This window comes from Vanellus vanellus (genome assembly GCF_965231255.1).
Source record: "Vanellus vanellus genome assembly, chromosome: 20".
In the NCBI taxonomy this organism is placed as follows: domain Eukaryota; kingdom Metazoa; phylum Chordata; class Aves; order Charadriiformes; family Charadriidae; genus Vanellus; species Vanellus vanellus.
The window spans coordinates 818083-844953 of record NC_138925.1 but is presented as its reverse complement, the minus strand read 5'-3'; the positions used below and the strand labels follow the sequence as shown (position 1 = coordinate 844953).

The 26871-nt window shown below is 43.3% G+C and overlaps 1 protein-coding gene across 1 annotated transcript; it reads right to left on the bottom strand.

Moving 5' to 3' along the window:
• Nucleotides 1-18896: 18896 nt before the first annotated feature.
• LOC309680164 (guanylin-like) lies at nt 18897-23039 on the bottom strand (the record flags this gene model as incomplete). The annotated part of the gene is made up of 3 exons (XM_082493679.1): nt 18897-18964; nt 19846-20035; nt 22965-23039. 3 exons carry the CDS (start codon nt 23037-23039, stop codon nt 18897-18899), a joined length of 333 nt encoding a protein of 110 aa, XP_082349805.1.
• Nucleotides 23040-26871: the final 3832 nt, after the last annotated feature.

Sequence of the window (26871 nt, the reverse complement as noted above, 5' to 3'; positions counted from 1 at the left end):
ACAACAATTTGGAAGAGGTTGCCCTTCATCTCTTTGTCCTCTCTCCTTAGGCTGTGTCTCATCTACCCATGTTCGGGAGAAAGGCAGCCCACGGGAGGATTCTAGCATCAAACATAAACCAAAATCTTTGCAAAGGAAAATATCTATGTTTAAAAAATAGGGTCGTGACTATTTCTTGTTATTTTCTGTGCTGTTATAGAAATGAGTCCTCAAGGGTGTTTTGGTGCATCTGTGCCACCTTGTTAATTTCTTAAGTTTCTGCAGATCTTCTGCCAGGAAGGATTCTGTGGCAACTCCTGCTCAAACAGATGAAAGCTCAGGTTTCCTTACTCACTATCCAGGAACAGGAATTTTCTCCCCAGCCAAGGTAATCCAGTCTGGAGAGTGGCACCTGGAGAAGGCCAAGTGCTGTAGATGGTGGATGTGCACTCTTCCAAGATGCTCCATACATGTTCCTTCTTGTACTGGGAGGAAAGCTGTTGCCAGCATTCTAGTAGCAAATGGCAAAAGATGCTGAGAAAGGTGCAGGCTTCAGGAAAGAGTGGGTGGTAAGTGAGTGGGAACTGTGTAGATGGCTTGGATGCAAGGTATAGTTTCAGCTGGAAACAAACACCCAATCTGGCAAGAGTGCAGTTGCGCCACCAAACAACTAACAGTCACTGCAAATATATGGCCGGGGCTGGAGGCCATGCTGTTCATCAAACAGTTCAGGTCTACTGAGGTGTCAGAGCCACAGATGAGGTAGGAGATAGACAGGAATCTCCACCCCCAAACCAATGTTCTCACATTGTGCAGAACTATGTGTGACTTTTGTCCTGCAATTCCCCCAAAAGTGTCCCTGCTTGCTTCCTCTGCCTCCTCTTCACTTAATCATCTTAAACCATGCTGGAAGAATTCTTACCATTTCTTAGGGTATGCTGCACTCTTCAGTGACAGCTTAGAAATGCAGAACTCACTGGATCAAGGGTGGTAAGGCACTGGAACAGGTTGCCCAGAGAGGTTGTTGAGGCCCCATCCCTGGAGGTGTTCAAGGCCAGGCTGGACGTGGCCTTGGGCAACCTGGTCTAGTGAGAGGTGTCCCTGCCTATGGCAGGGGGGTTGGAACTCGATGATCTTCAAGGTGCTTTCCAACCTAAACCATTCTATGATTCTATGATCATTTCAGTAGCAGTGCAAATGTCCAGTGCTAGAGGGAATGCACGGTAGTCCAGACACAGTGGGGTCCAGGAAGGAAGTGAGGTTTCAGTCCCAGTTCTTCTCTGAGCCAGTTTGGTTTCAGAAGGATGTTCTCTTTATGAGCTGTGACTGAAAAATCTATGGTCTGCCGAGATGGGGTTTGGGGGCGATAGACATGTCTCAGCTCTTTTTCAAAGGAATCACAGAATCCCAGTGGGGCTGATAGAAAGGACATCTGGGATCTCCCATCCAACCTCCTGCTCATGGCAGGACTAGCAAAGCCCTAGATTAGGGCAGCTGTGGCTTTGTCTAGCCAAGTTACGGATGCTTCCAAAGTCAGAGATCCCCCATCTGCCTAGTGAACTGCCACAGGCCTGCAGGAAGGAGGCCTGCCACATCTGAGGAAGGAGCTTTTCCTGGTGTGCAAATTTAAACTCCCAGGTGGAAATTTGTGGTGTTGCCCCTTCTTATGTTGCTTGATACCACCGGGAAGAGTGTCTCTATTATTTTTGTAAGTGCCCTTCCAGTGATTAACCTGTTGTTACATGATTACCTCCCAGCTTTTCCTCTCCTCTTTATCAGATTAAAGAAATTTATCTCATTCCACCTCTCTTCACAGGCCATGTGCCATAGATCATTCATCACTTTTGTCACCCTGCACTGGACTCACCACTGATTTTTCCTAGGAGAGGGGTTGGACGTCTACCATTAGATATCAAGAAAAATCAATTGTCTGGACTAAATCAACTGAATCACAATTAAATGCAGGTACCCAGCTGTGAGGAGATATCAAGCTGCAGTGTATTTATTATTTAAAGTAGATGAATGCTACGAGGAATATCAGGATTCAGTGTATTCCCTCATCCACTGGAATAGGAAAGCAGAAAAGATGCTGATATGGTCAACTATCATCTCACCATGACTGGACTGAAAACAACAAAAAAAGACCTGAATCATCAGTTCTAATTCCAGTGTCCGGTAGTGAAAATACCCCAGACAGGGGAGCACGCTGAATTTGTTTTTCAGATTCCTGAAAAAGCAAGATAAGCTCCTGGAAAGATCTAAGGCTATTTCTATCTAGACCTTACTCTTTTTTGTCAGAACCCTTGGCAGTCATACAACATACTTAATGTAAATACTCCTTGGTTTTATAGGCTCTTTATTGCTTATAAACCAAATCACGTCATCATCGGTACTTTACTTGACCCTTGTTGTAGTTAAAATATTACTCAAAGGATAATCACACCTTTGCGTGTTCAGTGTTTGCTGAGCATTCTTTCTGCATCCTTGCATTTGCATGATTGGTGGGAGTGAGAGCACCACCCAGGGATAAGACCAATACTATCAAAATTGCTTGCAATCATTTTGCATTTTTCCCAGCCTAAACTCTTGACATTGAAATTTCCTTTACTCAGCAAAAGCTTCATTTTAAATTAACAAAAACTGTTCTTCGGTTTTCTAGGAGGAGGCAAGACAGAAATTCACCCATGTTAAACAAAAAGACCTAATAAATGGTTTTCAGCCTTCGCATTTTTGAGTGTTTGAAAGGAAGGAAATGTCTTTGTTAGTAAGATAACTTTTTCTGCTTGCCTCAAATTTTGCCTGGATTTGAAAAAAAAATAAAACCTTTAGGGAAAAAAAAAAGGGGGGGGTAACAGGCATTCTGAAATATAGGAGGACATGTTAATGGCCAGATGGGAACAGAATCAGATAGACACAACATGTCTGGATAGAAGGGATACAGGTATGAGACTAGAGGGTACTCTCAGTGGGAATTGGGAAAGAAATAATGAGATTAGAATTTTAAGCTGGTTAGTTGGGAACACTGGTAGCTAGAACTAGAGCAGACACAAAAACTATGAGAAATATGTAGAAATTAATACTTTTTAAATTAAGAAAAAAAAAAAATTTATTATCCTAGAGAGTTTTGAGCTTCAGCAGAATAGAAGGAGAAATGGGCAGGCAAATCACATCAGGATCAAAAGAGTTTAGGGGCAGAAATGAAAGGAAAGGAATAAAGAAATTTGGGAAAAGAGCCACATTGAAGAATCTAGGAAAAAAAAAACAAAAACAAACAACCTCAAACTCCAAAAACTAAGGGAAAGAGAATGAGGATTGGGTGTCAGTAGGAAGAGGGACCAGAACTGGCAGCCCTTGGAGACCAGTAAGTAAAGTGAAAGGATATATCAGGCAAGGCCCGGAGACAGACACAGAAATTTGGAAGAGCTAAACCAAGTGATGAGGAGGGTAAGAAAAATTTTGGGGGAAAGATGAGGTAAATTTAAGGGAGAGCAGGCACAAAAGTCTGTACATACTATAACAGCGAGAAAGGGAAAATCCCAGGTTACTGGTGATTGTAGAGTTACTGGTGGAAATCATAATACCAAATTACAGAGTAATAAAATGACAAGGGGAATCAGAGGCAGTAAGTGTAAAGTGATGAACATAGGGAACAGCGACCATTCCACAATTAACCAGCTCTGAATTAACCAGTGCTTTAAGAGGAAGCTCTTGGTATTACATAGTTGATTGAATCTGTCATCTCAGCTGGAAAAATATCCAATGTTGGGAGTTACTAGTAAAAGAGCAGAGAATACAAAAGAGAACATAACTGAACAATTGCATAAATTCAGAGAACACTAAGTTTTACTTTGCATTGCACCAAAGATAGAGCCAAGATGACCAATTAGTTTACCTCATGCAGAGCCAGTAGCTCTGAGCAAAGCTTGAAAACATTTTACATGGCTGTAGCTTGACCTCTAGCCCCCTGACCAGACCCTGGTGCCATCAGACTCAGAGATCTATGCAAGACCGTGATTGCAGGTATTTAGCTCCTGGGAGATGTGCATTTGTTCTGAAGCCGTCCTAGTAAAACAGCACAGAAGGGAATCCTTCCCTCGAAGCACCTTAGTCCAACAGTCAATAGAAAAAAAGAAAGAAAGAAAGAAAGAAAGAAAGAAAGAAAGAAAGAAAGAAAGAAAGAAAGAAAGAAAGAAAGAAAGAAAGAAAGAAAGAAAGTTTTTAACTAAGCAGAGGACTGAGGATTTTGAGCCTTGTTATTGCTAAGGTGCAAGACTGAGGGTTTTCAGGGCAATACAGACCACACTTTCCTTCCTGTGGTTCATGAGGGAAAAGGATGATGATTTAGAAATAAGAATTCGTAGATTCTAAAGCCTAAAAGGCCACTCTGCATACCTAGTCTGAACTTGGGTATAACACATGCTAGAGAAAGATCTGCATGTGTTAAGGAAGAATACATATGTGGTTAAGGAAGTGGATGTCTAAGAAAGATAATTCAGGCAGTACTTCAAATTAGCAGAGACTCAATCTCCCTTGCAAACTTCTCCATTATTTAATTACACACCCTAAAAAGAAATTTCACCTAAAACTTTGAATTTATCTAACTAGCTTTTTGTTACCCCCTTGACATAAAATCCTCCTTTTTATCACTTAGCTTTCCCTCTGTCCAAATATCCATCTGTGTTAGGAAGTCATTTTTTCTCCTTGATAAAGTAAGTTATAAAATACTCACTATTGCACAATTTCCGTACACCCTAATAGGAGCAGGTTTGAAGAACTGCAAGCTGTAGTAGCAGTAATGGGAATGCTGTAGTCTGGCAGAACTCTATGCAGTGGCCAAGAGGGTTTTCTTCATGCTGCTACTCCATCCTCACGCCTCTTGTTTCTACTTCTCTTTAGTGCTTGTGTAGCTACTCAGTGAACTGCACTTAGGAACCAATTCCACAGAAAGTAACTATTTTTTTTTTTGTCACTGGGTCAACTTCACAGTGTTCCATAGGTGGAAAGGCAGTAGTGGCTTTGTAACAATTTTCAAAAAGCTAATGCAACCTGAAAGCTATGGATGGATAAGTTTTCTTTTTATGTTTCATGTACTTAAGTTCTTACGATGCTGCATGAATGATATGTTTTAAAGGCTAACCTTATGGCCATGTTTCTTCTATGTGTAATGGTTTCTGCTTAGCTAGTGCATAACTATGTCTGCAGGTGGACTGAACTCTCCAACTGCTTTACCAGAAGAATCAAAATGGAATCATAAGCTAGTGATGATGGGAGCTCACTTACACTTTTGTAGGCCATGTATGGATATCACTTGATGAAGAAGAACTTAGAGTCAACCCCACCAAATATAAGATAATATATAGGAAGGCCATGTATGTGCGTGCCTTCTGGGAAGGGGACCACAGACACATCCGGCCATGAAAGTTCACAGTCCCTCAGAAGCTTGCTGTTGTGACAGAACATGGTGTCCAAATAGATGCTTCATATTGCTGAAAAGTGCTCCTGACATAGAAAGCAATGAGCACTTCAATGAGCAGGAAAATGTAAATGCTTTCATTACACAGAAAAAAAGATTTGGCTGATTCTTGGGAAGGTGTCCCTGGGAAGGAAGGTGCTTTTTCAGGGATTAGTTCCTGAGCAATGTCTTTACTGCTGAGCTGATGTGAAAAACTTGAATGGAAAACAGATAATGCATGGGATTCCTGGCTCATGTGATCCAAGAAAGGAGAAAGGCATAGGTAAGAAGTATACCTCATTGTTTGAGCCCACATCTGGAAGGTTTAGGTACTAGCAGAGGTGCTGGCTGACGTCCTTCTGGAGAAGGCTTTTACAATTCAAAAGGTAACTCAGGAGGAAGAATGTATCAGTACAAAATTCTTCAGGCCAAATTGGCAGAAATATGTGACCTCCCAGACGTTAAGGGAATTAGCACCTCATTTTTCCTGGTGGGAGCCAACTGCTGATGCTGGACCTGTGCTTACTGATTGCTGCAGTGGCAGGTACTTTTGCCAAGGTCAAATAAATATGTGTTCTTTAATGTGGACACTTTAATATGCTTACCAAAAGTGTCCTAGAAATTGGAGCAAATTTTCCCAAATAATTAAAAAAGAAGTCACAGAAAAGTGTGTATTAGTGTTCCCTATCTTTTTTCCCTGTTAAAGCAATGTCCCTCCTTTAACAAGGGAGCAGAAATAGCTCAATGTGCAGAAGTAACAGATTTGCACATAAACGTGGGCAAGTCCTAAACCTCAAAATTAGTCTTGAATTGTCTCGGGTCAGTACATAAAAGCCTGTAGCTTGCTTAAAACCTGGTTACGGAACTGTACTTCTGGTCCTCCTGGGATGTTGGCTGAGCACTCAGAACCAAGGCCATGGCAGCTACTGAGAACCTTGTTATATTGGGGCAATCCCCAAAGATTGAGTGTGTACAAAAGTTTATTCCACTGGCATCCTTCCTTACACAACTATCAGTGACAGACTTCACTACCAGAGATGTGCTGATGTCTACTCTCATCTATTCATATGAAGATGGAGATGCAAGTGCACCCAAGCAATATCTCCTTGCTGAGGCATGGGGGGACTTCTGATGCAGAAAAATTGCTTAGCATTCACTTTGATTAGGTTTCCATGTAAACCGGATCAAGATGAATGGGGAATTCAGGACACTGCTGCTGTCTTGTACTCTCCAGAATACCTATTGGAGGTGTATTTCATCTGACTGACATTTACTTGTCATCAATGAGATATAAGAATACATATTAAAAAAAGCTAATATGTGTAACAAGGAAAAAAGTACAAAGAATATCTGTGATCAGCTAGAATGATTAAAATGTGATTGCACTGATATTCATGTTGTGTTACTCGTCTAAAAAAGTTCAGTCTGCAGAAGATTAGGCATTTCTGCTGGTGAATGTATTTACCTTTGAATTCTATTTCTCTCCTATAGTGTGTTCTTTGAACTTACTGGTCTGATTTCATGGCTATTGATTTAGTGACATGGGCAATAAAGTGTGATTTATAGCTAAATCGTGGGTCCTTCTGATTTGCTGGCTTTCATTATCACTCTGCCAACTCTCCCCAGGCAACACTCACAGAGAGGGGAGCTTTCTGGGCTATAAAGAGCACTGTGGAGAGGACCCCAGTAATCCAACCTGTACTGTGGTTGGAGGTAGACTAAGAGGCAGACAGCATGAAGTAGCATGGAAATATTTATAGATTCTTTGTAAGATCTGTTCACAGCACTTCTACATGATTCCTTGCCTTATTCTGCCCTTTTCCCTCTTGTTACATGTTGTGCGTATTTATTACATACAGCGATATAGAAATACGATACAGATTTTTCTAAGAGCCCTGAGCCAAGAGTTGATTGTCTGTAAAACTCATATGAGGTGCGGAGAAAGATATCAGCAACAGGCTGACGTCTAAACTCTCATTAGTGATTAAACATTAATAGGAAATGCATGCAGATGCCACCATTCTCTCATCCAGAAGAGCCTGGGAATGGAAGAAGTAACCAGGCTGCACTGCAATGAGGAGACAGATCCTGATAATTTTCTTCCTCAGCAGCCTGGGGTGCTGAAATGGTCCTGTAAGGAATATACTGGGTTCCTATGCTGAACTGAAGGACTGAGGGGGATGGTTGGGATAGAGGGGACAGGCAGGGTCAAAACTCGCAATGCTTATGCCATCGCATCCAACTGGGGAGTAAGCCAGGCCAACCAGAGCAGTGACAAATGTCCCTTAGTTGCCTCCCAAGATGAGAATCAGAAGGCCAACCACTTCAAGGGTGTGTATGGTTATAGTGGATCCTCTTGTGTCCCTCCAGGGAAACCTGCATGCTCACCTCTATGAAATGCCTGTACACCAACACACGCAGCATTGGGGAATAAACAGGAAGAACTGGAGATCTGTGAGTGGTTGCAGGGCCATAATCTCATTGCAATCACAGAGTCATGGTGGGATAACTCTCATGACTAGAATGCTGTCATGGATGGCTACGTACTTCTTAGGAAAGACAGGCCAGCAAGGCAAGGTGGTGGAGTTGCTCTCCATGTGAGAGAGCAACTGGAATGTATCGAGCTCTGCCTAGGGGTGGATGAAGAACAAGTCAAGAGCTTATGCCTAAGAATTAAGAGGCAGGCTAATATGGGCGACACTGTTATGAGTCTTTACTATAGGCCACCTGATCAGGAAGAGGAAGTCAATGAGGCCTTCTAAAGACAGCTGAAAGTAGCCTCGCAGTCACAGGCCCTGGTTCTCATGGGGGACTTCAGCCACCCTGATAATGTCTGGAAAGGCAACACAGCCAAGCACACACAGTCCAGGAGGTTTCTGTAGAGCATTGATGATAACATTTTGACACAAGTGGTGAAGGAGCCAACAAGGAGAGGTGAGCTGCTGACCTTGGGCTGACAAAGAGAGAAGGACTTGTTGGGGATGTGAAGATTGGGAGTAGCTTTGGCTGCAGTGACCATGAGATGGTTGAGTTCAGAATCCTTCATGGAACAAGCAGGGCAATAAGTAGGATTACAACTCAGGACTTCAGGAGACCTAACTTTGGTCTCTTCAAAGACCTACTTGGAGGAATCCCATGGGTTTAGAAGGTGGGGGGGTCCAAGAGAGCTGGTTAATATTCAAGGACCACTTCCTCCAGCTCAGGATAAGTGCACCCCTATAAGTAAGAAATCAAGCAAAGGAGGCAGGCCTGCATGAATGAGCAAGGAGCTTCTGGAAAAAATTCAAATGGAAGAAGGGAGTTTACAGAGTGTGGATAAAGGGACGGCCACTTGGGAGGAGTATATGAACATTGTAAGAGGATGCAGGGATGCAATGAGGAAAGCTAAGACCCACATGGGATTAGATCTGGCAAAGGATATCAAGGACAATAAGAAGGGCTTCTTCAAGTACGTCAAGTAGCAAAAGGAAGACAAGGGAAAACGTGGGCCTGCTGCTGAATGTGGCGAGTGTCCTGGTGATGGAAGATGAAGAGAAGGTAGTTACTGAATGCCTTCTTTGCTATAGTCTTTTCTGCTAAGGCCAGCCCTTGGGAATCCCAAACCCTGGAGGTAAGAGAGAGCCTGGAGAAAGGAAGTCTTTCCCTTGGTTGAGGATGATCAGGTTAGAGATCATTTAGGAAAACTCGATACCCACAAATCCATGGGCCCTGATGGGATGCAGCCATGAGTGTTGAGGGAGCTGGCAAATGTTATTGTGAAGCCTCTCTCCATCATCTTTGAAAGGTCATGGAGAACAGGAGAGGTGCCTGAGGACTGGAGGAGAGACGATGCCACTCCAATTTTCAAAAAGGGCAAGAACAAGGACCCAGGAAAGTACAACCCAGTCAGCCCCACATCCATCCCTGGAAAGGTGATGGAAAAGCTCATTCTGGATGTCATCACTAAGCATGTGGCGGAAAAGAAAATTATCAGGAGTGGTCATTGTGGATTCACCAAGGGAAAATCATGCTTGGCCAATCTGACAGCCTTCTATGATGGCATGACAGGCTGGGTAGATGAAGGAAGAGGAGTGGAGGTTGTCTACCTCGCCTTTTGGCACAGTGTCCCATAACATCCTCATAGGTAAGCTTAGGAAGTGTGGGTTAGATGAGTGGACACTGAGGTGGACTGAGAACTGGCTGAATGACAGAGCTCACAGGGTTGTGATCAGTAGTGTAGAGTCTAGTTGGAGGCCTGTAACTAGCGGTGCTCCCCAGGGGACAGTACTGGGTCCAGTCTTGTTCAACATATTCAACAACCTGGATGGGGGAAAGAGTGTACCCTCAGCAGTTTTGCTGATGACACAAAACTGGGAGGGGTGGCTGACACGCCAGAAGGCTGTGCTGCCAAACAGTGAGACATGGACAGGCTAGAGTGTTGGGCAGAGAGGAACCTAATGAAGTTCAACAAAGGCAAATGTAGGGTGCTGCACCTCGGGAGGAATAACCCCATGCACCAGTACGGGTTAAGTGCTGACCTGCTGGAAAGCAGGTCTTCAGAGAGGGACCTGGAAGTCCTGGTGGACAACAACCCTTGTTGGCTCATGGTATCCTTTGTCCAAGAAGGACAATGCTATCCTGGGGTTCACTAAAAAGGTCAAGGGAGGTTATCCTCCCCCTCTACTCTGCCCCAGTGAGGCAACATCTGGAGTACTGTGTCCAGTTCTGGACGCCCCAGTTCAAGAAACACAAGGAACTACTGGAGACAGTCCAGCAGAGGGCTATGAAGATGATCAGGGGACCAGACCATCTCTCTTATAAGGGAAGGCTGGGAGACCTGGGTCTGTTTAGCCTGGAGAAGAGAAGGCTGAGAGGGCATCTCATCAATGTTTACCAATATAACCCCCTTTAGGGGCAGGTGTCAAGAGGATGGGGTCAGACTCTTTTCTGTGGTGCCCAGTGACAGGACAAGGGGCAACAGGTACAAACTGGAACACAGGAAGTTCCATCTCAACGTGAGGAAAAACTTTCCTTTGAGGGTGGCAGAGCACTGGCACAGGCTGCCCAGAGAGGTGGTGGAGTCTCCTTCTCTGGAGATATTCAAAACCCGCCTGGACATGATCCTGTGCAACCTGCTCTAGGTGAATCTGCTTTAGCGGGGGAGGTGGACTGGAAGATCTTCCAACCCCTACCATTCTGTGATTCCAAATTTTATCTGAAAGTCCAGCTGTTAGTGGACAAACAAACAAAAAAAAAAAGATGGAAGATGGAAAGATGGACATGGGACCGTGTTCCAGTATACATGTGATGCTATAAAGAAGGATGTGTAGACAACTCCAGCAACTCCAGGCTGTAGTTATCAGCTGCAGACTTTGAAATCCATTCTTAATCTCCCTGTGTGACTTTTTGGCCTTGAAGAAAAGCTTGTGCAAAAGGTAATATATCATATGACACTCTTATTACGCTTATGTAATAAAGGTGTTATTGCTTATTAAATTTCAAAATACTTCTATTGCAGCTGGCTTTACTAGATTTCAGGAAAGACTTTCCTTCACCTCTCTCATACTTCTTTCACTGAGGAGCTGCCATTTATTTCTGTAATTTAAGTATTCCAGTCAGGAACATTTTGAAAGGCCACTGGTTGAGCTGGAGAAAAGGATTTGAACAGGGTTCCCAACTCCTGGTGGGAAAAGGTTTTACATCCAGGTAGTTTCTATGTGTTTACATGTGTTTACTCCCTTTTGTCACCTATTCCTCAAGGCTACATAGGAGCAAAATCTTTAACTTAATCACAATCGTTACAGTCACAAACTTAACTACAATCATTAACAAAACCACATACTTCTAAGATGACATCTGTCTTCTGCCCATGGGCTCAGGGAAGATTACGAAGAATATGGTGTGAGAAATAACTAGGGAAGGTCTTCTGAGTAAGTTTCCACGATGCCCAGGCCAACAGCAACAGGAAATGTTATATTCCAGTCTTTTACCATGACTTGGGTAGTTTATTGCAGATTTGTCACCATACATGCTGCCCATGACGCAAAACCAACTCCTGTGTCACGTCCTTGTGCATAAAATGAGCAGAGCATCAAACAGAAATATTTTTCACACTGATTTATTGTTCTACTATCTTCCAATTTTACACAAGAGGAAAACTTTTTTATGGCTGCTTCATTGCATCTTGCTCATTATAGGAACTTACTTCATATGTTTATCTAGCAACAAATTCATTACTTTGCTTACATCTTCCTGGAAAAATGTTAACAATACAGAGAAAGTAAGTAGACTAGATAGAAAACATGCTGAATGTTTTGAGAAGAGACCTTGTGAGGAGTAGCTAACATTTACTTGTTGAAAATGCTGCCATTTAGGAACAAGGTGTTGATCTGCCGTGTTATTTTTGGATGCCTATGAACTATTTCCATTGGAACTATATCATTGTGTACATAAGAGATATGAGATGCTCAAGCTATTTTACACAGTAAAGGGTTTTTTCTACTCCCGAGGTAGAGAGAGGTATTCAAAGGTCAAGAAGTGCCTCAAACTGCTGTAAGTCCACATCTGACCATTTGAAAGCAGATTTATAATTGGATGAGATCTGCAAATCATGCATTGACTAGCCAGCGTATGGTTATGTATCATATATACTGTGTACACTGGCTACATATTATCATATATATCACAGAATCATGGAAACACAGAAAGGTTGAGGTGGGGAGGGATGTCTGGTGGTCACCTTGTCCAACCCTCCTGCTCAAGCGGGGCCACCCAGAGCCAGTTACTCAAGACCATGTACAGATGGTGTATGAATATCTCCAAGGATGGAGACTGTACAGTCTCCCTGGGGAGCCTGCTCCAGTGCTCGGTCACCCTCACAGTGCAAAAGCATTTCCTGATGTTCAAGTGAACCTCCTGTGTTTCAGGTTGTGCTCATTGCGGCTGGTCGTATCACTGGGCACCACTGAAAAGAGCCTAACTGTCCTCTCTGGATCCTCCATTCAGGTATTTATATACAGATCCCCCTGAGCCTTCTCTTCTCCAGGCAGATGAATGAACCACCAGCAGATGAATGAATGTGAAACTTGATCATACACATAAGAGATGTCTTCCACTAGTTAAGCCTGATCCAGATGTAGAAAATCATTGCCTCAACAAGAAGCTCCTTCACACACCGTGTAGTAGAAAGAAATTAATGCAAAATTTCTCAGTCCTTCCCCACTGTGATAGGCCCCGAGTACTCTCAGGGAAGCATTTGCAGCATGGAAGTTGATGGCATCTAGTCTACCCCAAGTATCCACAGCCTTCCGAACAGCTGACAGAGGCAAGTTTGATGTCAGTTCTGCAGTTCTGACCAAATCAGTCTTTGCATAATGCCTGCTATGGGAAGGGACAACAAAACCCACAACAGGGGAGAGAGCATGCCCCACTCTGAAGTAGTCCTGTTTCCATGACCAAGAGTGCGTCCAAACACTCCAAACACTCCAAACACAGTCCTTCATAGCTGGCATGTTGTCCCCCTGCCATAAGTTATACTTGCTGTTTTTCACTTGTGCACCAGTCAGCTCCAACATAGTCTGATAACAGACACAGCAGATAACAGCTGCATATGGAGCAATATTTCTCTGTTTGGTCTCTGAACTCTGAATATCCCAACATGGAATGCTTTCAGACTTCTCTAACTCCTGACAATAGTGTATGGATGGGCAGTCAGGACTCTGGCTGGTGGGGGACATTCAGCTGATCTGACAGATTTCATTTCAGAGTGAGTACAGAGAAGGCTTTCGTCCATGTTAGTGGAGTGAAGCACATTTTGGGTTTAAGAAGGTGTCTCCGACAGGCATTCCCATCTCTGCTCCTGCAGGCTGAGGATATGCTCAGCACCAATGCCACAGACACTCAGAAGTGGAAGACCTGACACCTGTGGCTGCAAGGATCCAGGAGCATTTCTCCTTGTTATCTTTCTTTGTCTGTGCTTCTCGTTCTACCCATGGGAGATTTCGTCGTGATCAGATATGTGTGTTGTCTACTTTCTTCCCCTTTTATTTCTCTGAGAGTTGGGTTCGCATGTAGGTAGGAGGAAGAGAGGCAGAGTTTGGAGCTCGGCCCTTGAAATGGGGCCTGTGCTTTCCATGTGTCTGCGACGTATGAAAGAGATCCCCTGCCAGGCTTCTCTGCTAGAGGAAAGGCCAGTTTCAGTTCCGTCATCTGGGGGCTTTAGAAACTATCAGTCCGTCCAGATTTGTGCTTCTGTTGCCTGTGAAATGGCCTCAAATAGGCAGCAGGTTCCAGCCAGAGCTTGTCCCAGGGTCTTGATCCCCTCATGGGGCTGGCCAGCTGATCTGTGTCTGGGATTTGGTCTCTGACATATGCGTTGAGGTTTCTTCCCTGGGGAAGCTCATGTACCTAAGCTCTCAAAAATCTTCAGCCTGGAGGACCACTAGTTCTCAACTTTTGTTAAAATAGTAAAATTCTGACATTATTTGTGTTCCAATGTGTGCTCAAGACATACTTTTCATTCCTAACCAAAAAGCTTAGCTTTTTAACACAATTTTCTGTGTTAAACAATTGACCTTTAAAGGTACCTTCCAACCCAAACTATTCTATGATTCTATGATTCTGTGTTAAAACCAAACTTAAACTCTTCTCCAATCTCATAAATCCAGGAGGTGGAACTTTCAGGAAACCCCTAAATCGCAAGAGGTAATCTATAAAATCATAGAAGAGAGAACGTCTCAATCTCATGCATACAAGGGAATGTACTCATTTTTAGTAGTCCCAGGAACAAACTCAGAAGATTCCTCCATTCTTGTAGCCTAGCATCAAAATGCGTATTTCTTGGGTGTTCTCTCATATGTTTTTTAAAATCGAGCCTTAGACTAAAATTTAAAAACACATTTTAAGACCAGAATTAAATAGCATAGTAAAATTTGTTCTCAAAGGATGTGAACATGAAATGGAAGTACTAAAAATGTTAAAAGTGCTCATCGCAGGAAATTAGTGAGATAAATTCAGCTTTCAATAATGAGTTTCCATCCCCTGGTCTGATTACATGTCCATTGACATCACAGAAAGAAGAGCAAAGGCAATAATTTCAATTTGCAATAAGAGCTGTAATTCCGAAATTAAGCATTGCATACTTCTGATAAAACACACTGTGCAAAAGCAGCAGGTCCAGCCCAGTTACTGGGCTTATCAAATGGCCTTTAGTGTATCTTTGCAGGACACTTGCATTAAATCACCCACTAAAACATTTTCTGAAAGTCAGGAGCTATTAAATTATAGGGAAAAAGTACTAAAACTCAAGACTGAATTTGTGTAATAAGCTTGCTTTGAAAAGCATCCACTCAGCTCAGTTCTGGAAGGAAAAAAAAAAAACAGACAGCACTTGAAAACAGTCCCAGTCTTTAGTCTTGAATTCATCTGACACTGCTTAATCAGAGACAGCTTCCCTTACTTATCACCCAAATACCTTTAATTTTATATGTTGGTTCCATTTAAGTTCTCATACTACATTTGGTATTGGTATTCATTGATCCTGAAAAGGGTCTGTAGGGCTTTTTTGTTACAAGTCTATGTATTTCTTAGCATGGATGATGATACTGGGACCAGTTCATATCATTCTCTACACGTGTGGTTTTATAAATCTTTCATATAAATAGAATACAAGCTTGTTTTATGTAAAATCCCTTTCAGTATCAGGGTCCTGTATCACAAATGTCTTCAAAAACTCATGCTCTAAAAATTACATTTCCGTCCCTTGATAATTGTAAATCGAAATGGAGAGCTAATGCAAAATTAGTGTGCAGTCATCTGTTCTCTCCTAAGTCACATCAGTGTGCTTATGCCACATAGTTGCATTACATCCTTACTTTGAAATGTGTTTTTTCAAAATTGAATAATCACTTGTTCAGAGTTTCTTTATGTTGACCAAGAAATTAGAATGAGCTTATATAACATTCGCTTAACACTTGTTACTTTTCCCGGGTTACAGTCCAAGCAATCATGCTAAAATTCGATCTGTTGTGCCAAAATACAAAGTTCCCAGCCAGGTCTCTGGGGCATCTCTGTGTTTTCATCTAGGCAGGGATACATGGTAGTTCTCACACCCCGACTGTGCTGCCACAAAGGTTGTTTACGAATGTCAGCTGTGGCTCAGGAGAAAGAGTGGAGCCACACAGGGAAGCAGAGAGTTTGCACAGATAGCTGCTCGCTGGGCATCGGCAGGGCCTTGTACACATACATCAGCAAACAGTCTAAGTTTGCTTGCCCTTGAACACACTTTGAGGTGAAGCTGTGGGAGGAAAAATAGACTAAAAATATGTTGTTGATCTCAGGGTATCTGCCACGTGCCTGAGGATATTGGCTAATGTTACAATTTAGGATGGTTCTCCCCTCTACCCTCAAACGGTGCAATTAGGTGCGATAAGGGCTGAGCCAGCAGCTTACTGCTTCTGAGCAAAAGGCTCTGATTAGCTGAAGACCTTGTCTTATCTCTGTCAACAAAGGCAATGAAAGCCAGAGAATATTTCTTTGAAATTTATCTTGTTTTTCCTTGTTGTGGTTTAACCCTAACTGGAAACCCGGACCACCCCCTGAGCCGGTGGGATAGGCGAGGAGAACCAGGAAAAAAGGAAACCTCAACGGTTGAGACAAAGACAGTTTAATAGAACAGTAATGGAAGAGAAGATAGTAAAAGAAATAATGACAAAGAGTAAACAAAATGAATGATGTAATACAATTGCTCACCACTCGATGATCAATTGCCCAGACTGTCCTGAGCAGCAATCGCAGATTCCTGCCCTCCGGCCAACCCCCACTTATGTACTGAACATAACGTCTATGGCATGGAATATTCCTTTGGCCGGATTGTCCTGCCTATGCTCCCTTTCAGCTTCTATGGGGAGCTGAGAAAGTCCTTGACTTAATATAAGCATTACCTAGCAACAACTAAAACAATATCCGTTATCACCATTATTCTCATACTAAATCCATAGCACAGAAGCTACTAGAAAGAAAATTAACTGTATCCCAGCTGAAGCCAGAACATTCCTTCATTCACCCTCTTGCTCTGTGTGTGTTTAGTATGATGGCCTTGAAGGTGACGCTGATGAGTACAGGTTCGGAGGAGGAGATAGAAGATTTCCTGTGTGGAGGAGCACTTTTAGCATTTGTTATGGGTGTTACTTCTTAAAGCAAATAAATCTTTGCCATTAAAGTAGTAACACCCTGCTAGTTAATACGCACACCCCTCCAGTGGCTAGTGTGTCTGTTAATGCAGCCTTAACAGTTCAGGCAGTCAGCTTGGGGTTTCTGCACCAGCATGAAGCCTGCAGGATGTTTCCCACAGACTGTGTGCAGGTGACAGTGGATTAGTAGCCAAGTTGTTAATCCAGCCTCATGAAATGTTTACTCTGCTCTGAGCGTGCTGTGCCTACAGCCCCAGTTCCCAGAGACTGTTGGGAAAACTCAGTCTTCAAAATCTGGTGGGCTTTCTACCGCCTGCTACAAAACTGGAACTGCACTCCTGCCTGTTGCTTCTTGGCTTTCTTAGTTTGTTCCTTTTATTGTGTGCCCACACTCTTCCCCATCAGGGACACAACCCTCCTTCTATGTAATCTCCCAGTTATTAGAAATCTCATCCAGAAAGTGCAAAATGGGAGTTTGAGTCCATATTTTAACCCTCTTTTTCTGTATATCAAGGCAATGCTCTACATACTAGGCCATAATGAGCCTGCGGTGCTCCTGTTGATGGCAAAGCACTGTATACAAAGGGGCAGAACATTTGAGGGAGAACACACACAACGGTCCCTAGTGCGGCCCTCTCACCCCACATGAACACTGGCAGTGTATCAGCAGGGAGATCTTGGTTCTAGTCTTGTTGCCCACAAGTCTTCCTTGCAAAATGCATAAACTGTCCTCTCTACGTGAGCTTCTCCGAGTTGTTGTGCTAAGACTTAAAGATTTTTCAAGTTAGTTTTAACAGAAAATAATAAGCCACATTTCTATAGAAATAATTTTAGGGTTAAAGTAAGCCCAGGCAGTGTTTTGAGTCAGGAAATCCAGTTTCACAGACGTATCGGTTTCAAGACAGCAGGAAGAGCCTTAATATGAGACTGTCTCTTTGGCATTTTCTGTTGGATGTTTTTTTGTCCTGGAGTAATCAGCATACTGGATGTGAGGAATTCTTTTCTGCACCCACATAGCTTTTCTGTTAAATGGAACAGATTTTTTTTTTTTTTATTTCAAACATCAGTTCTGGATTTAACCACCTAGTTCGTGGGATAAGTGGTTCATAGCTTCATAGCATTGACAGTCTTTTGAGAATTTGGTTGCTGAGTTGAGGGTCCCATATATATGAAATGGAGACAATAATTCAACAATTAAAAGCAAAAAGGAATAATTTAAAGGCTATGATGTAGTCTTATATTACTATCATCCATAGTAATTCTTTTAAGTTCAGGACAGTATTAACAAGATACCTTTAATTCCATTGAAGACCCAGACATGAAAGACCTTATATAGAAGAAAAACAAGTAGGCAAGCAGACTATCACAAAAACAAAAACCAAACAAACAAAAAAACCACCAAAACCAAACAACTCAAAACCCAGCAAAAACATAAACCAAAAACCCTCCCAAATTATTACTAGCTTTTATTTCATATACAGCATATAAACACAGGCAGATCCTTTCTTCACAATCTTGCCACCAATAAATAAAAACACAAGGCAATATTTTAATTTCAAAGTGACTCCAGCATTGCAGTTTGGACTTCCTTTCTCCTAAACAGAGCTTAATGAACACAAATATCTGTTAAAAAAAGGGAGCTTCCATACAACTATGTTGAAAGTGTTCTTGCGCTCCTCTACATCCATTCCCTAAACTGGCGACAATTAGTACAAGTAACAGAGTGAGAATTTTCTGACTATGAAAGTGTTGCTAAACACCAGTAACTTGTCCCCAAGTTACTTGCTGCAGTTCTGTTACAAACATACGCATCTCACACTCAGACGTACAGGTAAAGAGATAGTTATCCAACACACTGGAAAGCATGGGCTAGAAAATATGATAACCCAATACCGCTGGGTGTTACGTGCAGGGGAGGTCAAATCACAGGCAGATTTAGATATTAAAAAGGCTGCAGGAGACTGCTGAGTTTCACTCATCCCGTTCTAATCCAGACGAAATAGTAGAAAATGAAACTGTGCCCAGGACATTTTTGTTCCAGTGTGACACAACTCATGCAGAACTGAAACCTCTCAGATGAGGTTTACAGTCTTCCTGTTGCCAGAACTGCACTGCTGGTGGCACCTGATCAGACTACCTCAGGACTATCCTTGGTATGTCTACATGAGCTAGCAGCTCCAGTTTGACTGTAGTGGAGATGGAAACCAAATATTGATTTGTGAAAGTATGCGATCTTGCAATATGAATGCACAAACTTCCTAGCCTGACACATCTTCTTTGGGTTATTTCATCCTTATTCAAAAGCAACCAGCACAGGCAGCATTGGCACAGATTTCACACAAATCATCTTCTCGGACAGCCAGATCTGTTAGAGAGAAATGAGAGGGTTTCAATGAGATGGCAAGAGAATTTCTTGGAGAGCAGAGCCACATATCTAGGGATTTGGACACTCCTTTCCATTACTGTTTTATGAATTTTAATGTTCCTTGAAGTTATTATTGGTATAAGTAAAATTAGTTCTTGCAAAAATGTGGCTTAAAGAACTAAATCAATCCTGAATTCATTGGGGAAATAATGGGAACGTGGAGAAAAGAGAGCAATAGGACACCTCGTGTGAGGGTGGTGGGCATGTGGCTTGTAGAATCACAACATTCATTAAATTGGTAGTATTTCTTCCTAAAGTGTCGATTGTAATGGACAGTAGATAAATGCATGATAATAAAATAAAAAAGCACTATAGAAGCCAGTTCAAGATTCGCTATGTGTGTCATGGAGACTGATCATGCCAAAGAGTGATTCACCTCATTTACATCTCACACCTCTTTTTGGCTACCTGGAGGAACACGGTTTTCTACGCTGATTAAAGAAAGCAATTAGAACTGTAGTTAGCTAGAACTAAGTGATATTACCCTGTTTTTCCTGTAAGCCAGAGGAGATTGTGGGCTCTTTCACTTTAAGTCACGTAAGTTAATGTGCAACTACATGAAGGAAGCTTTTTCATGGTTATAGCAGCCTGACCTGTACAAGCTACAGCTACGCTCAGCACAGCAGGAATTTTCTTGTCCGGGGGCTCACAGCTAGTCTAGTCCAACCCTTGTAGGAGGGGTAGTAGAAAGACAGCATAGACTCTCTCAGCTGCTTTACAAGTGACAGAACAGTGATTATGTTCCTTTGCCTGCTGCTATTTGAATGTTTAAGGTTGAAAAGTGTGATAAAAATAGCAACTATGCAATATGAGTCACATACTCAGCCTCTCAAAAATCTTGGATGCATCTTCTCTTTTGCACACAGGTTGGAACTCCTCAGGGAGATCTTTTTCATCACATGGAGAATAGCTAGCCATTGAAACCATCATACGAGGGTTAATGTGTCTGTTCTCATCCATAAGCTCCTTTAGCTTTTTCACAGACTCAAGGGAGAATTTCAAGTCACCGTCCTATGTAGACAGAAACAGAAAAAAAGGCATCAGGAAGTCAGTCCTTAGGCAAATCCGTTCCATTTCAAACATGAGCTCTCCCAGAAACTAGACTACAGGGAAGAGACATTGTTGAAACAAAGCCTGGATAAAATCAGTTCTGACTGAAGGCAAAATGATCAGCTCCTCAGGGCAAAGACCGTTCAGAGCAGCAGTGAGACCTGGCTGGCTAGTCAGGGCTTTTGTTGTGTATCACAGCGGACAGAGGCAGAATTAGTGCATTTCTCACTCCCATGAGAGAGACCCATAAAATCTGGGGTCAAAAGAAATCAGGCCAGGAATCTTCAGCCTAGAGGAGAGATGACTGGGCATTATGTGGTAGAGATTTACAAAATCATGAGTTGAATGGGGGTAAATGGGAATTTATTTTATTCACGCTCTTCTGATACACCACTAGAGAACTTCAAGTGTTGGCTGTCATGTGGCAGACTCTGACCACACAAAAGGAGCTATTCCTGCACATTGCACGTTGTTAAGAGCTGAAATCCCTCACCCCAAGGTACTGTGGCAAGTTTCCATCAATTTAAATCTTGTCCACGCAATTAATGGAACACAAGTTAATGGCAGCCTAAATATGACACTTCTGACTCAAATCTGACCAAAAGCTTCAGGAGGATAGTGTTCTGGGAAAAATTACTCCATGTTTTAGATTGCTAGATTCTGTTCATCTGTTAATGCTCATTCCCTCAGATTCAAGCAAATTCCATTGCTGAGGTCATACACTTAAATTGGAGGTGTTGCAACTGTTAAGCTAGATGCATAAAGTCTGTGTATGTCTGCAGACAATCAGAGTTTGGCCTAGAAGATAAATAAGTATTTTCAAATCGATCTTTAGCACCTGTTTTAACCTGGTTTAATGACTGTAATCAGTAGGATCATCAAGTAACACCTACTTATACAAAGAAATAAAGTGAAGTGACTCTGATACAGCAGAAGACCAAACATTGCCACTTGTTTCATAGTCTCTTGAGCCCAATGTTGAATAGTGTGAGATGAGGGAGGGTACTTGGTTTTAGTTTGTTGGGTTTTTTTTATAGAATCACAGAATTTTGTTGTTAAAGAATTAAAAAAAAAAAACAGTGATAAACTCTGGACATGCATTTACTTAATGAAGTTAAACTATTTTCTACTTGCAAACTGTTTATGATTTTACTCAGGTTAATTTATCAATTATGGTTGCCTATGAAAAATCAACTTTTCCTGTATAAATGCAGTTCTAGATTCAGCTATTGGTCACAGATCTCAAAAGCATAGAGCAGAGGGCTAAAAAATCATGAGTTCCCACAGGTACAGTTTCAGAGAAACCAGAAAGTATGAATGAACCCTGAGATGTGTACATCCTGGTGACAAAAAACAATAAAGGAACAACAAAAAACCAAACAAAACCCCCACCACCTCAGATAAGAAAGATGTATTAGAGCTCAATCTAAGCAGCATCTTCCCTCCAAGATGAGCGTGCAAACTGTGTTGCTGAACTAAGAGATTTTATCACAGAAATAGTGCAATCCAGAACAATCCATCTCTGTTGTTTTTCTGTTTTTACTCCACACTTAGTAAACCATCTTCTTCCAATTTCCATCATATTCATCAAGATCTGTGATGGAAAGGGTCAAGATAGTGCTACTCAGTCTTCAAAAACATAATATGAAGTCAATTGAACTTCACTTCTGCTTTGCAAAATATTTTGTTAAATCAATGACTTCTGCTATATTACAGGAGAGGGCAGGGAAGTCTTGGGAAGAGTTTCAGAAACCAAGACCATAAAGCAACTTTGTGCACTGAGTAATTTGTCAGACCTTAGGGACCTGATCAAGAAGATAAGAATTCAAACTACAAAGAGGAGCAAAAGCTCCAGAGTTGCACTTTCTACACTTTTACCCAACCTAGAAACAGCTATTCTCATTTAGTTTTTTTTTTTGTGTGCTTCTAAGTGGAAAACAGATATGTTTGGGTTTTTTTTTTTTTTCATTAAGTAGGAAGCTACTGCTCCCCTGGAGACTCTAAATGTGAAAGAATGATTTGGAAGAAAGGAATAGCTTAAGCCTGCTATGTCTGGACAGTTCTGACATCTGAAGGAGAAAAAGAGGATATTCAAGACACAAAAATAGTACCCTATCCCTGGTACTGCACACATATAAAGACAGTCAATAATTGCTTAAGAAATATTAGTTCTCTTGGTACTCTGAGGAAGTTATTTACATTGCAATAAAACTGAAACTCCTAAACTGTTTCTAAGGATGAGTGCAGGCAGATCCAAGACACTCCCAAGTACAGACAAGAGAACAGAAGTACCTTCTTAACTGCTTCCATGTTGCATGTAATATCAGTCGTAGGTGCTGTGTATTTTGGAAAATTTGATATAGCCTCCTCTAATAGCTTATCTGCCTATTAATATTTCAGTTGATCCAGCTAAGCATTTCTTTCCCCTTCTTTTAATATGTGTGTAGGTTCCATCACATAAGTTTGCAGATAATTTCCATAAAGAACTTCCCACCTAGAAGCAGTCAAGACAAGACTTCTCTTTTGTCACATATTGTTTACATCGTTCTATAAAGTTAGAGGTGTCCCCAGTTCTTGCAACTTCACAACACATGTTAGGTGCAAAAGAAAACTCTGGAAATGCAATGCCTCAGTCAGCAAGGGATTTCAGAGCAGTGATATGGCTGGTGAAATTAATTAAACTGCAGCAGCGTGTTAGTAATACCTGAAGCATTTTACAGAAGGATGACCTGAACCATATGGAGATGAAGTTGGATATCAAGCCAGAGCAAAGCAAAAATTCAGGTCTATTAGTTTAGTTCAAGATTCCTGTTGCAGCCACAAAGCTTCACATAATATCAGTACTTTGTTGAACTTTTAATACCAACAAATTAAAAAGCAGAAAACTCACCTGAACATAGACGGCCTGGGAGCTATGCACCAGTAAGAGGACTGCAAGGACTGTAAAGGAAAGAAAGCCTTCCATAATGTGGCCTTCCAAAGTATAGCAACCGGAATATATTTTATTTTGTCTGGCTTTGGTCTTTCTCTTTTCTTTGCGTCTCTCAGACTTTCTTCTTCGCACTCAGACCAACTAGCAGTCAGAGATCAATGCTCCCAGTGCAAAGCTGGTGCTTTATAAAGACTTCACACAGCATTTGCTTGGTAATCCATTAATCTAAATTCTTCATTGACATATAATAAACCCTCAGTGGAATAGCAGTTATCTACTCGTTAGCAGAATAGTCCAGTCACACCCAGGCAGATCCTGGGGTTTATGAGTCTCTCCCACTTTGAGAAACTGGCCGTGACACAGGCAGGCAAGACATTCCAGCCTACAATAAATAAATGGTAGAGACTGATCTAATGCAACATCCGAAACTCAGTCTCCATATGGGGAATGTACTCACGTTTCTGGCCACTTCCTGCAGAGCTGAGAGAAAGAGATTTGGAAGGAGATAGGGAAAAAAATGATCTCTTGCACTGATTGCTGGCCAGTCAGTTCTCTCTTCTGGGGATTCCAGGTATTAAGACGGTAGCAATGGACGGACGCAGATGATCACAGGCTGTGCCCGCATGTGACCAGATATAAAATGTCATCTTGCTGCTGCTTTTTGCAGCACCTCACTCAGCTCAGTTCTGCCCATCAAGCTCAGGTCTGTTAAGCTCAGGCCAAACAACCTTCCTGATGCCAGCAGAACAGAGGGCAAGTCAGGGACTAAGCAACTTTCTCAGATCTGAACAATGTTTTGTGCTGGCAAAGGCTCTAAACTGTATTCCAATCTATTGCTAAGATTACAGTGAAAGCCACCATGCTGCTTGGTATAAAATTCCAAAAACTAAAGCAGCCTGGAATTCTCAGCAGTGGGCTTGGAGGGAGGGAATGGGACTTCTCTGGTTCAGTAAAACCTGAAAATTTCAGTAAAGGTGAAGCTACCCCTTAGCTGACAGTGCTGACCTCTGATAGACTTTGTTTCTCTCCTCTCCACCAGCCCGGTCCACTCCTCATCCATGAAATTTGAATCCCTACAAGCATCTTTATTGCCACGAAATGAACTTGCTTTCTCTGCTGTTATGCTTTCTCTGCTCTCTGTCCTGCCATGGTCAACAGCCAACAGCACTACAACCCCAGAACTCATGCCTGTGCCCTTAATTACTCTAATATTGGTCAAGGGTATAACAGCAGAGGGTGTAGCTTTAGAGGAAATGGGGTCTTTCCTCAGAATAGTTGTCAAATGCCTTCACCTGGAGTCTTGAGACACAGCACCCAGGGGATGGGGGGAGGCACCAGCTTGAACAGCACTGGCACCCCACCCCCATCCCAAGAGTCACTGACATCTCCACATGGCATGCCAACAGTCATAAGCACACCATACACAAACTGTCAGCCACCAACACGCTTCCCTGGATCCCCAGCAGTCACAGTCCCTCTCAAAACGCTCTGTGAGCACTTAGATCCTCACCGGTACCTTCCGTGTTTGCTCAGATAGTATCCCATCCCTTCCAAGAGCACTCACATCCCATGCCTTGCTCACTCAGAAAACCTTGTTTCCCCTACAAGGCAACTCACATGCCCTTCAATGCTTTTCATGAGCATGCAGATCCCCCAACGTATCTGTTACCATCTATTCCCATTAGCCTCCATGTGTGCACTGATCCTCCACTTTCTCCTTAATTCTTGCTCACATCCCCTTCATTCTCCATTCTGGACCATCAGGTTCCTTTTGTTCACCACTAAGGAGGCTCAAAATCCCTTCTTTCCATCCACTCAAGCTTATATATCCTTCACAGTGCCTCTATGAACTCAGATACCCTTTGTTGACCACCATATCTCTTCCCTTTCATTTCCCATTACCACGGCACAGATTTCCTGTCTTTCCCCTCCTGCACACTCACACCTTCTCCTTTTTTTCCCTCCCTGAACTGTCACCCCTTCTCCATTTCCATTACCTGCCACACACCACGACCCTCTGGCTGCGATCCCGTATCCCCTGTACCCTTGCCCTCTGGGAAAGCTGAGATCCCCTCAGTTCCCATCCTCTTGTGTTTAGGTGCCCCTCATCCACCTTGCTGGACACGGCTCTCCCCTCCTCTCCCCTTCCTGGATGCCCACGTCTCCTCTCCTCCCCTCCATGCTGCTCAGCTCCCACTTCGGGCAAGACTGGGCTTAGCTGCACGTGCAGTCACTCCAAGGCATGACAGGAACAGGCGGCACCATGCACACAGGTTGCTTTTATGTGCAAGGATGGGACAGCACACCGGTTCTTTAACAGCCCATCCTTTCCAAAGTCCTGCCATTGAATGTTCTGCTAGGCACAGGCTGGTGACTCCAGAAGGCCGCAGGTGTCTTTATTTGGCATCTCCAGGAGGAATACAGTGTTTGAAAAGGCCCTGCTCTGCTAAAGGCTCTGCTGCTGCAGAGGAGGAAGCACCGTGCTCGTGTCCCACACACTGCTATGCTGTCCTCATTCTTTTTATTTAGGTCTCACAGCTCCATCCTCTTCACAAAACTAAAGGAGAAACCAAAAGGTGTTCAGCTGGATGTACAGAGCTGAGGGCGGAGAACTCCTGCCCACCAAGTCTGGTCCTGGAAGCTTTCTGTGGTCTCCAAGACACCCCCTACCCTGCAGGCCCAGTCCTATCAGCCCATGGCCGAGACTTGGGAGAGGACAGGTCAAACCCCAGAGGAAACCACCCCTGTCCCCATCTGCCCCTGTTCTGCCTGCGGATATCTTCCTTGGGCAGGAAGGGCAGGTCTGACTCAAGGGCACAGCCTCAGGACCCCGCTGCTCTCCTGCCATCCGGCTGTCAGAAACAGACAGTCCCATTCTATGATTCTATGATTCCTGGGTGCTGCTGCCCAGGCAAGGGAGGAAAATGCTGCAGTGAGAAAATGCCTCCCATGCTTGGAGATATTTACCAGAGGAACTGGTTTGGAACTGTTGTCCACAACCTGTTGACCTCCACGTCCTTCCTCCACTACTCCTGGTGGGCTCTATACGGCTCCAGGTTTGTGAGGACCTGCCTTGCTCTTGGTAGCCAGACGCTGCTACAACAGCGACAAATTCCCTCTCGCATCCTGCCCCAGACCTTGCCTGGTCCCAGCCCCGATTCCCAGGCTGGTGCTGCCAAGAGACACTGGGCATCGGGGCTGACCCTGGGCATACCCATGTCATGGGAAATCGGGTCCCTGACCCCGCAGAGCGGCGGTCTTGGCTGCTTGACTCTCCCCAGACTTGCTGGGAGCTGCTGCCCACTTACTCTGGCTATGGTGTCTCCAGCCAAGGGGTTGGTGTTTTCCCCTTCTCTGCCCGGGGAGGGCGGCGAGACATTTCCTCCCAATCTCTCTTGCACCAGGAGATAGCTTCCTCCCTCTCCTGCTTGGTACTTTTGACCCAGGGGAAGCACAGTGACAAGTCAGGCACTTGGGGCGTTTCAGACTGCAGCTTCACCTGGGTGGGAAGAAGAGAACCATTTGAGCCCAGGTCTCACCTCTCTCCCATGCCTGCACAAGGTGGCACTAGAGAAGCCAGGGTCTGCAAACCCTCTGCAATGCCCCAGCCCATGTGGGAAACCTGAAGGGAGGAGAAGTGCTCCCAGCAGGGACCCTGGGGCAGCAGCTGGGGAAACAGGAGGGTCCACTTGGATGCCGTCTGGTGTAAACAGATGGCATCCAGACAGAAAGGAAGAGCCAGAAGGAGTGGTGGAATGAACACATCCAGGTTGTAGGGGGTGTCTTTGAGGACACTCTCCATAGAGCCATGTTTTCCTACATGTGACACCACCATTACGTGCACCTGTACTGCATACCACTGCTG